Source organism: Cydia pomonella, chromosome 2, assembly GCF_033807575.1.
Source record: "Cydia pomonella isolate Wapato2018A chromosome 2, ilCydPomo1, whole genome shotgun sequence".
NCBI classification, from domain to species: Eukaryota; Metazoa; Arthropoda; class Insecta; order Lepidoptera; family Tortricidae; genus Cydia; species Cydia pomonella.
The window spans coordinates 28,709,190-28,731,401 of record NC_084704.1 but is presented as its reverse complement, the minus strand read 5'-3'; the positions used below and the strand labels follow the sequence as shown (position 1 = coordinate 28,731,401).

General features: G+C 37.2%; 1 protein-coding gene across 1 annotated transcript in view; it reads left to right on the top strand.

The window, feature by feature from the left end:
* Nucleotides 1-20,342, top strand: part of LOC133534834 (diencephalon/mesencephalon homeobox protein 1-A-like) — a 36,891-nt gene extending 16,549 nt beyond the window's left edge. Inside the window, exon 3 of the mRNA XM_061874122.1 lies at nucleotides 17,978-20,342. Within this exon, the coding sequence (XP_061730106.1) occupies nucleotides 17,978-18,193 (216 nt within the window). The 3' untranslated portion in view covers nucleotides 18,194-20,342. The remainder of the gene's footprint in view (nucleotides 1-17,977) is intronic.
* Nucleotides 20,343-22,212: the final 1,870 nt, after the last annotated feature.

Here is a 22,212-nt window from a genome sequence, read left to right as displayed (position 1 = left end):
TATAAATAGAAGAAGAATGCGGATTTTTCGTAAATTATTTTTTCTACCCAGCTTTCAATCAGTTTAGTTGACAACGCATCACGAATACGGCGTATATTGAAATTGATGCGAAACGTATGCCTAGCCTGATTCTGATTTTAATTTCTTTTTCTGAAATTTCTGGAGCAGAAATGTCACTAAAACAGCTAACAGATCAAATCCATAACAGTTTCAGAACAAGAAATTAAAATCAGAATCGGACTCTTGTAAATAACTGAAAATTAGATACGCCTCAATAGCATACATATACAGCGACGGAAGTTCGTTGCATACATATGCACGCTGCTCTGCTGGAGGCCTAGCCAAGATGACAATCTACATCGACAGACGCCAAACGAATAAAAAAATATATCGGGACGCAGAAGCTACGAATATTCACGTGACTATTTCGATATATTATTTAAGTTTCGATGGGCGTTTTTTAACAATGATTGTCGTCTTGGCTAGGCCCCCTGGCCAGCGATCCATTATCACTAATCAATCCGTAACACTCACGAAAATATGTAACAAATCCACTAAAAGCTTTGGTCACCCATAATACAATTATAATTACAAATGTACAGTTTTCTCATTTTTCCCTATACTTGTAGTAGGTATAATACGATGTTAGTTACCAAATGTACTATTACATTTCTAGGAATCTAGGCCAACAGAAATAAATAAATAATAAATGGTGATTCCTTAATTAATTTTAAGATTTGTTGTAACTATATACTAACACTATATGGGTCTCCCAGATTCGAAATAAATAAATACAATTGAAATTGATTTCCTTGAGAGTGTCGAAATAGACGTAGAATAGTCTCCTGCCTAGAATAGTAAGCGTAGCGAGGGATTCAGTGTTAAAGTAATTTTACTACTATAGGAAATAATTTTACTACCATGTGACACATTATACTGCTTTTCACATCACCTACGAGGAAATTATTATGTTCTAAGATATTATTTAACCTAAATACATCGTATCTTACAATAGAAAGTGCCACTATGATTCCTCCTAGCAGAGAACAAAAGTGGCACATTGATCCCTCCTAGCGGGGAAGAAAAAGCCGTTTTCCGAATAGGTGATGAAAAAAATAGCTTGTATCACGACTGTCTGATCTAACACTGATTGCGGGGGCCGCGGAGAAACAGCCACTATTTCATGTGTACGAGTGACCGTGTCGAGTGTTCACGCGCTCCTGCATCGAATAATTGGCCGGCCCTAACTTACTGTCGCGTTCAATGTTTGTAGTACTTGTACATAAAGTTACAAAATCGGTCGAAATATTTTTTCACTCGTTTACACTTAGAAACTACACTGAATAAAACTGAGAGCGTTTTACATATGAACAAAATTTTAAGCGGAAACTGTAATAATGTGTGACGGCGGCCGGCAAAACGTTCCACTTTGTCGATTGCCATAAGGATGAGATTTGCTTGTATCTTTATACGAATAACTTGTCAAGGCGTCCTTATGGCAAGCGATATAGTGGGATGTTTTGTCGGCCTCGGTCACATATTGTCTCAATATTATTATTATTTTTTTTAATTTATTTAGAAAACAAACAGCCTTTTAAAAATATATCTAAAGTAAATGAACTAATAAATGAACTAAAAATAGGCCTAAAGCTTCCTACGTTACTAAGAAAACTATTACATAGAAATGTAAATTACGCAATTATAAATTACCGGTTTAGTTGTGTACTACACGCAAGTAAAGTAACAAAACATACAAAACTATGAAAAATATGACTGGAACCAAATTAGTAAAAACAAAATTTGCCGAACTTTGTTCTTGAACACGGACAAACTATGATCAAAAATATCTATATCGTTAAGAGAGAGTCGTCGTTATTTCACAAAACGCGTAGGTCAATATTTTTTCTGAGTACTTATCACAAACTTGCTTCCATAATTAACGATACGGTCCTTAAATACATATTTAATAAATACATAGTACATGTTTTGAAACATATTAAAACATCATAGATACATATAAAACATTCAGTATTTTTAGGGTTTCATACCTCAAAAGGTAAAAAGTAAAAACTGAACCCTTATAAGATTACTCGTGGATCTATCTGCCCGTCTGTCACAGCCAACTTGCTCCATAATTACTGGACCGATACGATATCATATGTAAGTCGGAGTCCACGACGGAAGTAACAACAATAAATTAATTTTAAACTTTTCGGCCATTTTTGGGGTATCGGTTACAAAATTTAAAAAATCGGCCAAGTGCATATCGGGCCATGCTCAGTGTAGGCTCCCGTAGTTACCCGTCCATCACAATAGACTGCCTTAAACGGGGGCTATAGGTAAGTAGGTATCGTCATATCCTGTATATAACAAGCAAAAGGGACACCTTAGCAGCTCTTTTACTAAGGGAAGACTTTTTGCAAAAATTTAAAAAACTGCTTAACCGATCTGTTGTCATAGCTTCGGTACCATACCAAAGAGTAAGTATATTGTTGGGTACTGAGACACGTGTCGTCTCAATACATATATTATATTTTGCGTTTTAAGGTTATAAATTATATGGAGATGGCACCGTATTATGGGTACGGTAGATTGGGATCTGGGATCTATTTGGAAAATATTATATCCGTGTAATAGCTAGCATCGGCATAACCTAATATTCAATGCGCAGTCCCAACTCCCTACAGCGGCTCCCTGAAATGAAAACGCAATAATATCTTTCAGTCTCGAAGAAGTCTCGTGATGCAAAGTCAAATGATAAAGTACATCCACCGACAGACACAGGCGGCGAGAAAAAGTGGGCGTGGCTCCGCCCCGCCCGTCGTGTCACCCTGTCTCCCGGAAATTTATCTCGTAAGGTAGCTATAAAACAGATATGCTCGCAATGTGTTACTAAGTAATAAAGCGGCGCCATTTTGTCTCCTGCCTCCATGACAAACGAATAATAACGACTTTATGAGCGCGGAAAGCGAGGCCCTGATCAAAGAACCCCGTTACGCTTGTTACTCCTATTTGATTGTGAAACTAGACGTGGATAATACAATTATTCCACAGACAAAAATATTTTTGAGTTGATATGGGTATACATACAACATTTGTTATCCTTTAATTAAGAAGGGGCTAACCGTTATAACTTTTGGTGAGCGCCTGCGGATGCCGGAGGTTACTGAATCGCGTCGTTAATGTGCTATAAAAGATTAAGTAGGCCATCTGGTTACTTGAAGTCTACACCGTTTTTTTGAACTTGGTTAATTTTAAGGATGCATTCCTGAGCTGAAATTAAGTTACTTTCTTATATACACCGGTATTAACTTCATGTCGGAGACAATCATATTTTTTTGCGAGCTTTAGGACCTCTCTGGTTTACACATTGCTTAAGTCACCGCTTAAGTGTTTAATACATTATCTACTAAACGCTAGATAGTCCGATGATCGATGTTTGAAATGACATTCATATGTCATAGTTTTCAATTGTTTGGTTGAGTGAAATATTATGTCATTTAATTATTTTCTTTTAACAACAACATTTTCGACAATTAACAATAGGAGGTGCCTATACCATTTAGTTTCCTTAAATGTACCTTCTTAGCCAATACTTAAGCCAATAATTTCAAAACCTAGCTGATGATGTCGACATTATTAACCCCCGACGCAAAAAGATGGGTATTATAATATAAATACGTTTGACTGTGGCATCGTAGCTCTCAAACGGATGGACCGATTTCGATGCGGATTTTTTAAGTGAAGGCGAGATTCCTTGCGGTGGTTCTTAACTATATTTGATAAAAATCGATCCAGCAGTTTGAAGAGTATTCAGCTTTTTTCCAAAATAATGTAAGTCATTTTTAGGGTTCCGTACCCAAAGGGTCAAACGGGACCCTATTACTGAGACTCCGCTGTTCGTCCGTCCGTCCGTGCGTCTATCACCAGGCTGTATCTCATGGACCATTGATAGTTAGCCAGTTGAAATTTCTACAGATTATAGATATCTACAGAATAAAATAAATATTTCTTTCCAATCTCGAGGGTCTCATCCACTCACCGTCAACGTCGGGCGGGGTCAGTACTTGGATGGGTGCCCGTTTTTATAGGTGCAAGGAGGTTTGTGTGTACGGAACCCTTCCTGTGCGAGTCCGACTCGCACTTGGCTGGTTTTTGTTATAATAGTAGTTTATGTGTCTGTGTGAGTTTATGTGTGCATTAAAACACAAGTGTAGGTTTAAGAAACGAACGAAGTGAGTTCTTTAAAAGGACCACACGAGTGTTTTAATGCTTAATTATGTAGAGATAAACACACTATTTTATCTACACACATATTATAAACTTTCTATGATATATTCACTAACTCAAATTTCAGCCACCATTGGGGCATCGTTGCTCTCTTGGCGGAACTAGCGGATATGTGGCGGCGTCGTCGAAATATCTTTATCACTCATTTTAAACGAAACTTTTGCTATAGTTACTTTAAAAACAACAAAACAAACTCATTTTATACTTAAAACTAATTAAAAGATAAAATGTAAGTACGTCAAATGGCGGTAAATGAAAACGAATTCACGAATGTCACGCATTTGTAGTTTTTTGAATTCAGAGACAATCTAGAATCGAAGACCTATTTCCGTATCGTTCGATACAAACTATAGTGAGATTTTTCTAACATCACATATTTGACACATGACATTTGATGTTTGAAGTGATGTGGCTAAGACAACATAATATGTCAAATCCAGCAATCGGATCGATTACAGTTACGATTTGTGAGATCGAATCGATTACCTATATAAAAAATCAATATTAGGAACCTGCACAGCAGTCATACATGCAAATTATACTGCTAGTGACTACTTAGTATTAGCAAAATCAGGCATTTTTAGATCCAAAGTCAACTAAATTCAAATATAAGCAAAGTCAAAGTCCAAAAATACGAGCCAAGGTAACCAGATGTGAAAGAGAAGAATCCAAAAATAAAGCCAGGTGAAAAATACGAAAAGAAACGGAATATGCGCACAGTAAGGCGGAGAAACTTCGACAGACTGCGCATTTGACATTTGACAAACGAATGATTTTGACGTCAAATTTGATCCGCTCAGAAATCGACATATTTTTTGCAAATCGTACGGTAAAGATCTATTATTATAATGGATTTTTAAAAGTATTTGTTTAAGTTAATGTTTTCTTAGTTATAATACCTTATTTTTGTATTTTCTGTAGGTTATAAATATATCGATTTTATCGATTATCTTTAACTTACGAATATGTTACCCGAATCGAAAAAAATGATTTGACCACAACGCTGGTTTTAAAAAAAAAGACCCTTAGGACGTAAACGTTTGTGCAGTGATTTATTATTGTTAAATACTTCAGATATACGATGCGAAAAAAATAACTATAAGCATAATTACATTCAAAAAGTGAGTGTAGTTTAAGTGGTAACGAAAGACATATTATAATTGCGTGGTTTTGTTTTTAATTATGTGAATGGATCATACACATTTACATTATATGGGTGCTGTCATGTGTCAAATATGTGATGTTAGAAAAATCTCACTATAACATGCAAGATTTGTCAAAATTGTATGCAATTGACATTTCATTTCGACCAAAAAGGCATCTCGACTGATATTAGTCGTAATAGATGTCGAATCGAATTGCTTTTTTTTCAGAGATGTTCGAAATTTGAATATCATTATCAAATCGATTTTGATGTAGTAATGAAGCTATTACAACATTTTCACAGATAAGAAATTTGTTGTAACAAAACAGTTTATCTTAATGTTGGCCATTTACGGATTTTTATGGCATCATAGTAAGTTTATGAGTCTGTGCGGAAAGAGAAGAGTCGTGGCAGAAATAGGAACTAACATTATCAATTTTATATGGCAATCAAACCTGAGACACATGACTAATAAAAAGTAAAGCAACTTCTGTCGTATATATGTGATTGCGTATTTTTATTTACAAAAACGTATTTTTATTTATAATATCGAAACGGGATAAAATCGTACCTAGTTCAACGAGGGAAATTACATTTTAATATTATTTTATTTCGTTAGCGGGAAAAAGCGTCTAAAAGCTTCACTATCGACTTACAAAAAATACAAAGAACATGTTTCCGCTAGAACAGTTATTTATACAATTGTATCTAATATTGAATTATTACCTATTCAATAGTCCCCCTAATAGTTAATCTCCGACACGAAATCGGTAAGTAAATTCTAGTATATTCATACAAAATGTATTAATTTACAGGTCATTCATTATCTTAATGTAACTGATAAATAGTTTTGACACTTTGCCATTTCATACATAATAATTATACTTTAGTACTTACATGTAATTTATTTTCAGGATTGATTAAACCTACAGTATCTCGAATTTACCATTTAGTATATGATATGCACGAATTTGTAATCCACGTATTTATTTCAAGCACATCAAATTCAAATGAAGTAATTTCTTCAAGTCTCTCTGGTTGTTCTGAAGCTAGCTCAATCATCACCATCAGCGAATAATAAATAATGAAATAAAGTTTTTCAATTAAAATATTTATTTATTTTTAAATTCATATACTAGATATATTAAGATTCAAGTCCTATGCTCAAAATACATATTGAGCCAATGTAGTAGTAATGTAATACAATAATTTATTGTAATGACATAAGGTCCACCGAAATGGTTCAAATGGTGTTGCTGTTAGTTACGTAATATTAATTCATAGGTATTTTGGACAAAGTAAAATATATGAGAAAACCGGAGAGTACCTCTTGCACTGTTTTTATATCATAGATACTAAATTGATAGTTCGATTGCTGCAATTTACCCTTCCGGTTTTGTGCTAAAATAACTATTGGGCAGATTAGATTGAAAATTGGACTCTATCTGGTTTTATACAAAAATGGCAGTTGGATTGGACAGATTCTTAACTAGTTTTAGTAGTTTTGTCAATCGAACTGTCACTTTAGTACCTGGAACATAAAAACAAAAGATGGGTTTATCCTCTAGTTAGAAGGTGAAATTGTATATTTACTTCCGTGAAAACTAGTGCCTGTGCTAATTCATAGGATTTGGTTACCGAGCCGACACCTCCCTTTAGTAAGCCGTGACAAAATGCCGAGATAACGGGATTCAAGTATCATGATATTTAGTGTCGTACTATAATTTCATGATAGTGTTGTCAGCGTAACAAACACCATAAAATAGCACTGGCACTGTTTCAACACACAGATAATAAATAATATGAACAGTCTTCGCGCTAAGTAGCGTTGAAAAACCCCGGAAGAATACGGGGAAATTTCCATAGGACTCGTTTATTTCAAGATCCTTTCGAAAAAAAAAACAATGCAAATTTCAGTTACAATACTTCCGAAAAAAACGAATGAAGCCGAAAAAACAAGTTTTTTTTTTTAACTTCTGTATTTTTCCATATTAATTTAATTGTGAATTTAAACAGGAAGGTTAAGGTTGCGCGTCTAATGTGTTAGTTTCTGGCATTTTATATATTTGGCACTGTCATCACTTATCTGCAGTGGCATTGCGTATGACGTATTTAATTTTTCTGAATAAATCAGGAATACTACCGAAAAAAACGAAATTAGTAAAATTCCCGAAAAAAACATTTGATTTTCTCCGGAATTTTCACCCCTAGCGCTAAGTATGTGGTTCCAGTAAGTTAACATATATACGGATACAATTCGCATTCAACTCTGTTTTTAAATTAAGGGTTAATTCCTCAAGCTTTACATTAATAGCTGGGAATTAATAGGTAATAACGTTATTATTTTAATCCAACCAAACCAACATCCCCGTCTGTAGTGGAGTATCACTCTATTATTTATGGACGCGTTCGATACGCAATACAAATTATTGTTTTCAAAGTATAACGTTTAGGGGAGCGCGTTGTTTGCAGTGCGACCCTCAGGGGGCCTACGAGGGCTCCCGGTCAATCGAATCAGACTCTTATATTAATGGTATTAAGCGCTGTTTTTGTTCATAACGTAAGGGATAAAATTCTTTTCTGATTTGAGTGGAAATCGGGGTACTATTAAAGCAATCTTTAACAATTGAATTTCAATTCGACTGTCGCATTGTGCGCAGATAGGCCTTTCCGAGCGTGAGCGTCGCGCGGACACGGTTGTTTGGGTGCGGTAATTGATACAAAGTGACAGATACTGGGGGATACTTTTCCAGCCTCCGGGCTGCAGGGGGTGTTTTGACATCTAGCAGAAAGAAATGGGTGTGATTTGAAGTGCCCTTTGTGGAATTATCGCGGCGTCTTTAATATTGACTAATGCATTTCGCGCGGATGGGGTGATGAAACTCGACAGGTGCGTGTCACATGATGATAGATTTAAAAAATGCTATAATTAGGGGCGCCATTATTAAGCCAAGCATAGGAAGGATTTTCCTTGATCCTAGAGTCGAGTAAAGTGATTAAATGGAAACGACATTATCGATTTTCGTGTTAAGATTTTTTTTAATACCGAAGTATTGTACCTAGTCATGGCCAGGCATAATCAAAGAAAATGAACGTACAATTCAAATAATTTATGAAAATATTATGATTTGTGTTATTTGAAGTAGAAATACTAGTACCTATGTAAGTACCTAAATTATAAACTGAAATTACTGAACTACGTACAGCCATACACGAAAGAGAAAATGACCAAGGCCTCCAGGCCTGCCCTGCGCCAGCGTCTTCTGCATTCGTAGCAGATGCCACACTCACCAAAAAGCGACTGGGAAATATCAAATGATAAAAACTCATTGGTATGAGCCGGGGCCCACGCTCTTACCGCTAACCCACCAGTGCTTCCGCTAGGTCTAATATGTCAAATATTTTGCAATAATTAATATACTTTACCCTGAACGCCATCGTCATCTATGTATCATTCGCTGTTACTCTTCTTAATTAACCTCCTAGTTGAAACAGAACATTCTACAAGCGGCAGGTTATTCGTAAATCAATTAACTTTCAAAACCTGAAAGCTAAAAACATCAGTGAATGCAAATTAAATCGACATTAAAGTATCAAGGGCGGATCAGGCGGTCCATTAATAAATCAGTTCGCTAAAACCGTAATTGTAATCTCAAACAGCGGAGGGAGCGTGTTTGTTCTAAAAACATTATTACAATAAGTTCGGGCTCGGTTCGCCGCCGCGGCCCACCGGCCCGTTCACACGACGGGCACTTTGCGCCGTGTGTTTACATTACATTTATTCTGCTATAGGAAAATCGGCAATGTGAAGAAAGTCTCATAACACTCTACTCTAATTGCCCGATTACCAAACTCCTATAGTTACTACTAAACTTTCGGGAGTCTTTTCATAGACAGATTTTGTATATTTGTCCATACAATCTTTTTTATTTATGCATGTAGTCGCAGGCACCACCGAGTACTTTATTACAGAGCTTCCGAGAGTTTTTCTGTCAGCTTTGATAAAAAATGGATTACTTCGTCGTTATACTAGAATTATTTTGTTTTTATTTATGGCGATATCCACACTCTATAATATTGTAACCCTTATAATTCGGAGTTATACACGGTTTCAAAACCAATTTCATCAATCAATAACAATATTCTATTGTAAATTCATGACTCGACGTTAGATAACCTAAGTAGGTAGGTACGTAGGTACTTTGGCATAAGAGCAGTTGCCCTATGTTTATATCAGATTGATTCTGTGCTATTTTAAGAAGTAAGTATTAGGCATAAAATGCCACGAAATAGAGTTAAAATTCAGCACCATACCATAATCAAAGCGAGGATACGAACATAAACAACTTTCAAAACTAAACTTTTGGCGACAAGATCATGTTATGTGCTAGTCCGATAGTTGAGTAATAGAGTGGAGCCCCCATCGTCGGTATAATAGGGTGTTGGCGGCACTCGGCAGGCGTCGAGGCGTGGTAGCCGGGGCGCCCCGCCCCGCGGCGATACTCATCTGCTTATCTTCCCATACCCATACGCTGTCGCTTCTACACTAATTACGTCCAAAGATTGGTGCAAATCACAGTTGTACTGTATGAAAATATAGGGAGAAGTTAGCGTTGAGAACATAATTTGAGAGTATTGGAATTGATAAAACTGCACTTCTTGAGGGAGTCGAAGAAATTTCTTTTGGCGGATATATGTTTGTCGTTCAAAATTCACGCGTATGTAATGTATCTATAATAGGTTGTTCTTTTAAAATCTAAAACTGCAGTAAAATAACAACTTGGAAAAACGAACAAATGTTACATAATGCATTGTTTTCGCATTGTCCAATCCAATATGGTTGTCGGGTGATTCTTGGGGAGAGGCCCTATAGAGTGCCCTATGGCATCGAGTCCTTTTTTCGGGTTAAAAGGCATAATGGACAATGTTCAGCCGTAGCATCATGGTTCCATTTTTATCACTTTGTCACTATGCCCGTCACTTTCGCGCTTACATAGGGGGAATACGCAATGAAACTGACGCGTTATGAAACGGACACTATTGATATCTTAGAAAAATCTGAACGAACACATTCATGTCTTTTGGTTGCTGGCAACACTGATGACCATAGATAAACCCACAGTGATGACAGATTCCGGCGGCCATTATTTAATTCACTTTTTCCCAGGTTGTTGAACCGCACGAGTTTTGTAAAAAATATTGTATATTTGCAAACTGATTTAAAATTCTATAAAAACTTAAGCTACAATTGTAATGGTTGTACTTGTTGTGACATATTCTCAAGAAGGTACGGAACGGTGAGTTATAATCTTATCAATACTTAATTATTTGGAATTTGGATAAAATGTTTTTAGATTAGATTCGCAATGAATCGGACAACTACCGTCGCGTTGAAACGGACTAAGTCTAAGAAGTTGAAATTATTTTATGTAGTTTTTTTTATTGTTAATTAATTATATGATCTCAGTTTGAGTTCTACCAAAATATTTGATAAGTATTATTGTGTACAGAAATATTGACACCTACTTTTTATTATTATTTATTGTTCGGAGAACCAACAGCTATAGATTGTACAATAGTTATATATATAGATAACAAAGAGCCAATTATAGGTTCCCACCGGTAGCAACAGGTTAACAGATAATTGGTGGTTAGCACTAGATTTTTTTTTTTTACAACGTGTTACCACTAATATTTTTAAATATTAATACTTATTATATTATATACTGAACAAAGAAACCAAAACTTATTAGTAATCTTAATACGTTAATCGATACAATAATATGCCAACACATACGACTCGCTCACTCAAGTAATTTGTCTGTTAGAATCCGTCTTATAGTTGTGATGTTGCTATTAAAAACGTCTATATCCCGCTCCTTCGTTAGTTCATTTAGACTTTTACCAGCTCGTAGTAGAAAGCTATTCTTTCTGTAATTACGTGATGAAAAAGGAATTGAGAGGGGAGGGAAGTATCTTTTAGACCTAGATGGAGTATTGAAGGAGAGCTTAGCGAGCAATTCAGGACAATCAATGTTTTATTGTTGCCAAATTGAAACTAAAACTAAGAAGTTGAGAGTCTAATAATTTTATGTTGTTTTTTTTGTAATTGTTTAATTTATGATCTCAGTTTATGATGTTTGACTTATATAAATAAAAGTTAATTTATAAAAGCAAAGAATTTGTGAAACATTGAGTATTCATGTGGTTCAAAGTATGGCATTGGTTCCTAGTCCGTTTCAAGACACCCATTGTCCTATTCAATGCAACCTGTGTTATGAAACGGACAATAATGAGATTAAAGAAAAAAACAAATTTCTTACAATAAATTGAATTTTCATCTAATATGGTGTATTAATAATTATACAATAGTATATCCTAATTCCTTAAGGATAGTTAACGAGTTCCTAAGTTTGTAACTACAGTATGTAATCTTACTTCAAATTTAAACGTCCGTTTCATGGCGTATCTCCCCTACTTGTTAGAACGTGACAGTCACCATGCGACAAATGTTAAAGAGCCGACCATCTTAGCTCTACATCAGATCTCCGGCCCATTAACGCCGGCGTACCCTAATCCAATGATAATGACTGTACAGCACCTACTCTGTTCATCCTTCATATCAATGATATGCTATTGACTAGAGTATACATTGCTATGCGGATGGCAGCACAGGTGATAGCTTCTACACAGGTCGTGCAAATGCCCCGCGTGAGCAGGTGTTGGAATGCAGAATGCAACTTCTGTCCGAAATCGAGGCCTCTCTTGAGCGGGACCCGAGTGGGGTAAACGTAATCTCGTCCACTTTAACCCCAGTGAGACACAAGTTTGCGCATTTTCCGCTAAGAAAACCCCATTTGTCTTAGCGCCAAAATTCCAGAACATTCCCTTTACCATCTCCAAGAGTATCGGGATACTCGGTGTCGACATTACGAATGAAGTCCAGTTTCGCGGTCATTTAGTTTCTTAAAGCCAAACTGGCCTTTAAGAAGCTCGGGGTGCTCAATAGAACGAAACAGTACCTATTTCACACCAGGTCACCGGCTTTCGTTATACAAAGCGCAGGTTCAACCACATCTGAAGCACCGAAATTCGAACTTCTTCCACTTGACTCCATCCAACGTCGGGCAGTTCGTATTGTTGGTGATCCTGATTTCACAGTCAGTTTGGAACCTGACTTCGAAGAGACGTTGGCTCTCTGTACCTGTTCTACCGTCTCTACAATGGGGAACGTACTGAAGAACTTTTTGAATTGGTGCCACCGTCGCTTTTTTTCACCGCACCTCCCAGCTAAGAAACAAAGTTCATCCTCGCTTTCTCGTCACTCGACTAGCATATGCTTCAAAAATTATCTCTATCCTGCTTCATTCACCATATTCCCCTGACCTAGCACCCTGTGATTTTTACTTGTTTCCAAAAATTAAAGAAAAGTTAAGAAGAAAGCGGTATGGGTATGACAGCAAAGAAGATGTCCTGATGGCTGCTTAATACTATGAAATTTCGGAGGTGTCTAAAAAAGACTGGTCTTCGGTATTTTGGTCTTATAAGTGGTTTAAACGAATGGAAACGTTTAAACGAGTTATCCTTACGTTGTCGGCAACCATTTAATTATAAGAATGATTTTTCGTAGTTTTTTTTATCTGAAATGCTAATCAATGAAATCACTCCTGTAATTTTTAGTAAGTTAGTTTTTGCCTAATTTTAAAAAAGAACACGACCTGCAGCTACAGCTCAAACGAACGAACGGATTTTTGTCTCAAATGTGTAGGAGCAGAATAGGCATAGGGAGTTTTCTGTTAAATAAAAGCGTTTTCACTTGTGTTTATGCTTTTACCTATCTATTACTTAGTCACGTCACTTAGCAGGTAAATGAACATGTGGAAGGAAACACAAATCTTCTTCTTCCTCCTGCCCTTATCCCACGTTATGTGGGGTCGGCACAACATGTTCTTCTCTTCCATTCTCCTCTATCTTTCGTCACCTCAGCACTCACTCCTTTCTTTCTCATATCCTCTTTCACACAATCCATCCATCGTTTTTTGGGTCTACCATCCGCTCTCCGTCCATCAACATTCATTCCTAACATTCTTTTTCCTATATGGCATTCATCCCTCCTCATTAAATGCCCATACCACGCTAACCTACCACTACTTATCTTCTCCGCTACCGGTGCTACTTTCAAACTTCTCCTTATATACTCATTCTTAATTCGATCCTTTCTCGTCACTCCACACATCCATCTCAACATTCTCATTTCCGCTGCGTGCACTCTTCTTTCATCCGTCACTTTCGTCGCCCAGCATTCTGATCCATACATTACAACAGGTCTCACGATCGTCCTGTAGATTTTCCCCTTAAGTTTAAGGGGCATTCGTGGATCGCAAGTTGTTCCAGAGACCTGTCGCCATTTCATCCATCCCGCATTTATTCTATTTTTCACGTCACGGTCGATGTTGCCGTCACTTTGGATCAATGACCCAAGGTACCGGAAATCGGAGCAAACTGGTAGGGATACACCGTCTAAGGCAATATGGGAAAAACTGGATAGACCACCGAAATCGCAGAACATATGCTCCGTTTTGGTTCTGCTAATTTTCAGTCCCACACTTTCCAGCTTTTCTTGCCATTTTCCCAGTCTGCTCTGGACCTCAAGTGCATTTTCTCCGACAAGAACAATGTCGTCAGCAAACAGCATACACCAGGGTGCTTCCTCCTGTATGTTCGATGTCAGAGCATCCATAAGGAACATCAGGAGGAACAAATATGGACTTAAAGCTGACCCCTGGTGTAAACCTACCGCCACATTGAACTTGTCGGTTACTCCAGCTTCAGACCTGACGTGAGTACTGGCTCTATCATACATGGACTGAATAAGCCGCACATACTTCTCTGGCATTCCTTTTTCTCTCATAGCCCACCACAGAACCTTACGGTGGAAGGAAATACAAATCAAAATAATTAATATAGCTACAAATACATACATAATTAACTCATTAATAAATTGGCTACCGATGCACTTAATTATTTTTTAATTACAGAGAAACCTAATCGAAACCTAAGTTAATAGTGCTTAAAGCACGCTCCCTGCTGGAGTGGTATAGCGCAGCTCGTTGATATTGAACGCCGAGTATTCAGCTCAACTCGCCGTGGCTAAACAAAGTGAAACATAATGCCTACGAATTTACCATACGGTTTAGCTTTCAATAAAACGCCATGTTTATCTTCGGTAGACTGTGAACTAAGAAATTATGTATGCATGATACGAGAAGCGATGCAGTACGTGCGGGTACAATGGAATTTGGGAATTCTCCACGCTCGGCTTTAAAACAATAGGTAGGTGCATGGAGGGAGCTGGAGGGAGGCTGTGCTAACTCCGCGTCAGGCGGTTAAGTCTAAAGCAAACGTTATGTACCTTACCTTACCTACCTAATATAGGCTACCAATATCAATTATACGCAAAAACGATAAACACGCAAGGATTTATTGAATTAGGTATATGGAGGATATATATTTTTAAGTTACCTAGTGTACTACGGGTACGCAACAAAACACACACAGTGCTTCATATTTATCGAAAACATTATTATGCCTCCATATTACGGTGCAGAAAGCAATTATTAGCAGCGCCGGCGTTTTTCAAAAAAGATTTAACACCAGCGATAAGGACAAACGAGTTAAACCAAAGTACAATCATGCACACAAAAGAGCGTCGCGCGGATAATCTTAGTGGGCGGGAGGACAAAAGAGGTTTGCGAATGGTTCTTTAGGACGAGACTCTATGCAGCGCCCCCGTGTCTGGCGCTGGCAGCATGGGCTACATTCCCATCCCTTACTAAGCATCAGCCCGAGACGAACCAGTATAAATCGTGATCTCCGATTACGTATAGTAGCTTCGGCTATAGTTAGACTGGTCCGCTCGAGAAGAACGCTAGTAATGCGATGGGAATGCAGCCTGGGCCATATTCCCCGCTTGAGTGCCACCGAATGGAACAACTCGCACAAGTGTTAAGCCGCCACTCGCTCGCCGAAAGTTAATGGGGCCTTTGTCGAGCTACCGGCCGGCCCTTGTAATGCAATTAACTCCGACAATGGTGCTATATCACTGACGAATTAATTTTTAAAGCTGCCGCGCGGAAGCGGAGATCTTATCAATGGTCGGGTCGGGGTGCGGCTTATACATAATATTCATAACAATTGGTGTTGACAATTTCAGCTCCTAGAATAAATAATATACTGCTCTAAGTGCGTATCGCTTTTCTTATAACATATGAATTAGGTATTTCAGAAAATATTATGTACATAGTACCTACCTACATAAAATATTATTATTAAGCTATTTATATCTACTTAGTTTTAATTATAGGTACTGTAAGCTTTGGTTGGGGTGTGTAATGTTTAATATAATTATAATAAAACTATCATACACTTGTCATAATACCATTAGATATATAAGTAAATAGGTATCATTACATGTTATAATATAATTTTTATTATAAATACGTTGCTGTTATATTTTGATTTAATATAAGGCATAATGCATATAATGCCTATTTTTATACAATTTTAATTAGTCTAAAGACACAATTCATAATGGATTTTGCTATGTTATATTTTCATACTTTATACTATCAAACTTTTTTTTTATTGCGGGATTGCAGTTTTAACCCAACCTAATCCACTTTTTAACTTTAACCACAAAAACCTTTATTTATATTGACGCTTTGATACAATTATGGCATGTCACTAGTTATGGCAAACATATTTTATAAATAATAAATATTATAGGACATTATTACACAAATTGACTAAGTCCCACAGTAAGCTCAATAAGGCTTGTGTTGAGGGTACTTAGACAACGATATATATAATGTATAAATATTTATAAATACTTAAATACATAGAAAACACCCATGACTCAGGAACAAATATCCATGCTCATCACACGAACAAATGCCCGTACCAGGATTTGAACCCGGGACCATCAGCTTCGTAGGCAGGGTAGCATTTTAGAGTATAGTACCTATAGGTAATCATTATGATAGTGTAAATTAGACGAAGTTTAAATAATATACTATAGGTAACCATTATACCAAGAATAACATTATAAACTAGTAGTGCTCGTAGATATGTCGTTGATTAGGTAATATGGAAGTATGCCTTTTATTTCATTATTCTAAATAACGCTATATCAAACTATAATATATACAAAGTAATTATAAACAATGTAGTTTGGTTGTGACTAAATACCAAAACTAAAAAAAACTAGAGGTTCCCTTCAGGTTTAGTTCAAACTATGCAAGGTACCTATATACTAGTATCTAAAAAAGCCAGCAAAATAATAATTTAACATCCATAAATAGCCGTTTGCAATAAATAATAATATTTGAATTGAATGATTCCATCCCTTTTATAACTTTCTCAACTTAATCCCAACGCCAAATGAAAATGTAATAATTTCTATTAAAAAAAAAAACACAAACTTTCACGTCAACATTTATGAATGAGTGGTAAGTACGTGAAAGCCTGCCGCCTGGTGTTGTGATCGTTTCGGTGGCACAATGGCAGACTCGGCAGACCACCCGGAGACGGGCGGTGTTGTAGGCCTCCGCTCGAGTGGAAGCGCGCACCGAAGCGGCACAAAGCCTACTGAGAACCAGTATCAATGATCATTACAATACGTGAACACATTTTTTTCAAACCTCAACAACCCGGTCAGTTCACAAAATTGGGCCGGACGATTGTCCGAAAATAACACGCCAGATTATTGATGCATCAGTTACAAATATCACAATACGATATCGCCTTCTGAATTTGAATGCTTTGTAAATATCAAATTTATAAACCTTTTGAGATGCGGAACGGTAGCTCTACAGAAATATTAAATTGAATTTTCATTCATAAAATATGTTATGAGGATAAAGTAATGAAATGTTAAAGTCAGCGTATGAAATAACGTGCCAATTTTTAAATAAAGAGCCGCCATAAGGAGGTTTTTAAATAAAGATATTATTTTAAAATTATGTTTGCTATATCATCACAAATTTTGGTGTGTACTTACATCTGATTTATCGAACCGAACCTGACACCACGTTTTCAATGACTTCGATAAAATCGTTAGCAGACCTATGTGACGCCACGCATTATTCCTTGTCGTGTGTTGTGTGATGTCTTGAATGACTGCTTGAACGATGCTTTGACTTCGATAGGATCGTTACAATATTTTTATGGCCCCGCCATAAGGAGGCAAAGCCTCAATGTCGGTTCCAATACTTCCAATCCGACCTACCTAGTAACTAGCCTGCTGGCGGCTTTGATCACTTCTTCTTAGATATAACTGTTTTACTTTGAAATAGGTAAATTAATTAGGAAACATACTTATTTAGGTTTTTAATTAATTTGTTTTATTTTAGTAGTGTAGGGGCACTCTCCTCTGTGCTATTATTGTTGAATTACTTTTCTAAAAGCCCGTTATTTTGGTAGGCAACGAGTCTTATACATCAGTTAGGGGAGTAGATCAAGAATTTACGCAAGTTATTGTTTCAGGTGTGGTTCAAAAACCGTCGAGCGAAATGGCGGAAGCAGAAGCGCGAGGAGCAGGAGAGGCTGCGCAAGCTGCAGGAGGAGCGCGTGTGCGGGCGGCTCGGCGGGCGCGCGTCTGCGCCCGCGCCGCCCGCGCTCGCGCACTCCCCGCTGCGCGCGCCGCTGCCGCCGCCGCCGCGCTGCTCCGACGACTCCGACTCCGACCTGGAAGTCGCTTGAGACCACCCCCAAAACAGACACTCGCGTGCTAAACGACTTTTAACTCAATTACACGGGTACAGCTTCAGTGATCAGTGAAAACTATAAACAAACAAGTGATGTGAACGCTGTTTTGTCAATAAGTGCAATCGAATGGAACGGTAAAGTGTCGCAGAAGAACTTGATGCAATATTTTTAGATGTTGACACTGGGCGACTCTTCGCAACTTGTGTAAGTTTCTTGTGAAACGGTGCAACGCTGTGTCCTTTCACAAGAGCAACAGACGCCAGTATAATTAAATGCAACAGATTTAACAACTAGTAGAATTAGGTAATTATCTATAGTTCGAGCACTCGACAACTGTGTGCTAATATTTATTATGTGAAAAAATAGTAGGTAGTCATATTGTATATTTTAGACTTTAAGGTGCCTATCTAATAAGCAAATGTAATTAGATTAGATATGCTCCACAGAATAATCGAATAGATAATTGATGTAACAAATAACAACATAACAAGTTCTATTGAGCATTGAATTCAAAAACTTTTTTTGTATTTTTAGACCTAAAAGTTTTCCTGGCCAAAACGAGTATCTAAGTTACATGACAAATGACGAACGATATAGCGATGGATACAGTCGACTTAAGTTTTCATTTATTTATCAAGGTACAGTCACCATCGGATATATCAGAAGGCCCAATATCGCTCCGATATATATAATGACGAATAACAATTTATATTTTCTTATATTCTTAAATGTACTTATTTGCGAATTGATAACAGTTGTGGAATGTGGATATTTCATTTTATCAAGCACTCGTTTTTACTAGATAAACTTCTAGTTCTAACAACTATGCCAACTGGAGTTCTTAAGGGGCCCACTGATTAAGAGTTCGCCTGTCACTTATTCGCGATTGTCAGCTTTTGCAAATAACTGACAAGCCGATATCGTCCGGCGAACTGGTAATCAGTGGCCCCCTTTAGAACATTTTGTGGCAGGTGGATGGTTCAGTGTAGGAAATTATTGCCAAAAGTTACTTTTTTAGTCATTAACCCGTAATTTGACCAACTACTGTAACATTCTTATACGTTTTAAATGTTTTTTAGTGCTCCGTACAAAACTTTGTTTACGGAGCACTTATGGGATCACTTCGGTACCTAATGCAAATCAGTTAAATGCATTTTTATACTTCAGTAGGTATACATAATTACATATGTGTTACATACGTTATGTACATACAGCAATAGGCAATATCAACGTATCTGTCAATCAGACTAGATGACTTATAAAAAAAAAATTTGATCAAAGGGCCCACCACGAGAATCTAAATAAGGTACGTTATCTATTCTGCCTTTCAACGCTCGAATATGCAACAGAGGCAGATAACGAAATTTAGACTTTCGATTTTCGCAGTAGGCCTTCAGGGCGCCTAGCCAAGATGACAATCGTATGTACATAAACGCCAAACGAAAAGAAAAAATGTATCGGTATGAAAGATCAAGATCAGTATCAGACATCATCATTGAAGGACAGCCAGGACTGGACAGAGTCCGAAATGAATATGTACGAGGCTCTTTCAAGGTCGCCACCATTGCAGAAAAGATGGCTGAAAGCCGTATGAGATGATTCGAGCATGTGTTGAGACGTGACGAAGAGTGCGGTAAAAAAGGCCTTAGCCATCTTAGAGGAAAAAAAAACGGCAAAGGGAGGCCGCTTACCACGTGGTGGAGAACCGTTACCAAAGACATGGAGCGAGCGCAGATCAACACACAGACAACCCAGGACAGAAAAATCTGGCGCCTTCGAACGAGGAGGCCGACCCCAAATAACGGGACATGGCAAAGAAGAAGAAGAGAGTAGAGTGTCGGGACGAAAGATGATAACAAATGTGAATTTACCTATCCAATACATCCATTTATGTTTCAATTAGTGTTTTCTATCAACATCTTGGCTAGGCCCCTAGATTAGATGAGTTTCATTGTGTACAGTTGGTCATAATTACTATATAGCGTATTTTCTACGTTCGTGTACATTGTACAACCTTGTATATGGATTTCGATTCTAAACATGGGTAGTGGCTTGTCACGATGTTTACTTATTTACCAACAGGTAAGCCGTTCAAGATAGAACATAAAATATTTGTCTGTAATAAACTTTCACTAATATCCAGTGTCAGTGTATTTATTTCTCTTTAATCTAATTATTGTACTTAATACATAAGATACAATAACAATTACTTAACACATATTCACCAGTACCGAAACATTTTTAGGGTTCCGTGCCCAAACGGCCCGTCCGTCTGTCACCAGGATGTATCTCATGAACCGTGATAGTTAGACGGCTGAAATTTTCACAGATGATGTATTTCTGTTGCCGCTATAACAATAAATATGTACTAAAAATCAGAGTAAAATAAATATTAAAGGGGCCTCCCCTACAACAAACATAATTTTTTTTGCCGGTTTTATAGATAATGGTACGGAACGCTTCGTGCGCGAGTCCGACTCGCACTTGGCCGGTTTTTTAATATTACCTTGTCAGCTATCATACCTACATAAAAATAGGCTAAATAAAGCGTTTGTTACAAAATTATGGAATTTTTAAAAGGTGATTAATATTCTACAGCGACATGCCTAACAACAACCAGCCGTTGTCGTTTTAAGCACGGAACCTTATTCTTACTGCTTCAGGATTATTTGCCGTTGAAAGGACTAAAATCGGCTGTAATATTCACCACACCAGCTGGTAAAGGCTCTATTGATTGTTCAAAAACGGATGAGAAAGTTGCATTTCATCCACAGGAGTGGCAAAGTAATATGATGCAATTTAAGTGATTTTCTGATGTTGGCTAGTGACTTTTAATTGCTGATTTTAAATGATAAATATTTTAAAACTTTCATTGCGATTTGGTTTTGTTTGATTTTTTACAGTAAGTATTAATTTTCCTCGCGTTAGTGTAGTGAAAAAAATTGTGTGTATCACTCGGTGGCAATTTTTTTAACCCACGTGCATTGTACCCTCACAACGCTCAAGATTCCACTTTAAAAACAACTCGCTAAGCTCGTAGTACAATTTTGGAATTTTTCGCTCGTGTTCGTGTATCAATATATTAGTACGAGCTGTTAAACAACAACTTTACCCCCTTGTAAAACAATTAACTCTATTACATCTTAAAAAGAAATCTATCACATGATCTTTGACATCCATTACATAATTATATATATGAGCGAGCGAGCGGGATATCGAGCATATATGCCCATAGCGCTATCACGCTCACACACCGGAGCGATGTCTGAATTCGCATCAGTGTTATAACCGCGATAAGTACTTGGGCCAAAGATTTCCGCGCTTTAGATAGTTGCGATGTTTAGGTACATAATATGATGTCAAGAAACAATTTGCGCTTAAAAGACATCAACGGTCACTTCAATTAGGTAAATATTAGGTACGCATGTTGAAACTAAAACACATATATACAGAATATAAAAAACAAATATAAGTATTAGAGTATAATAACAGGCTCCTATTGGCATACTGATAAGGAGGAAAACCACAAGGCCTGCGTCGATAACATTGCGTCACCACTCAACACCATACCATGCGGTCATGGGGCTGTCATCTCGCGTAACAGCTATGCATGCTAAACAGGTATTACTCAATACTCTGTTTATGATGTAAGTACTTACAAAGTACCTAGTTGTAATAATAAATCATCCGCTCATAATTCATTAACAACTTTACAATATTTTTATGCAAGTTGTTGTCAATAACCAGAATCTCTGGAACTGTGCATATTAGTAGATTAGGGCTATAACCGCGAAAGTCGAAGTTCGTCAATTGCGGGCATTTTTCTCTGCCACTCTAATTACGTCTTAGTGAGAGTAAAAGAGAAAGATCCCCGGAATTTGCGAGTTTCGGTTTTCGCGGTAGGCCCCCTGATCCTTGTAGTGGCGTTTCTAGGCTTCAAGAAACTCGATGTTGTCAGGCTGAAAAGTGGTGCCGTTTTCGCCACCAGCCCCTTGAATAACATTACCTAATTA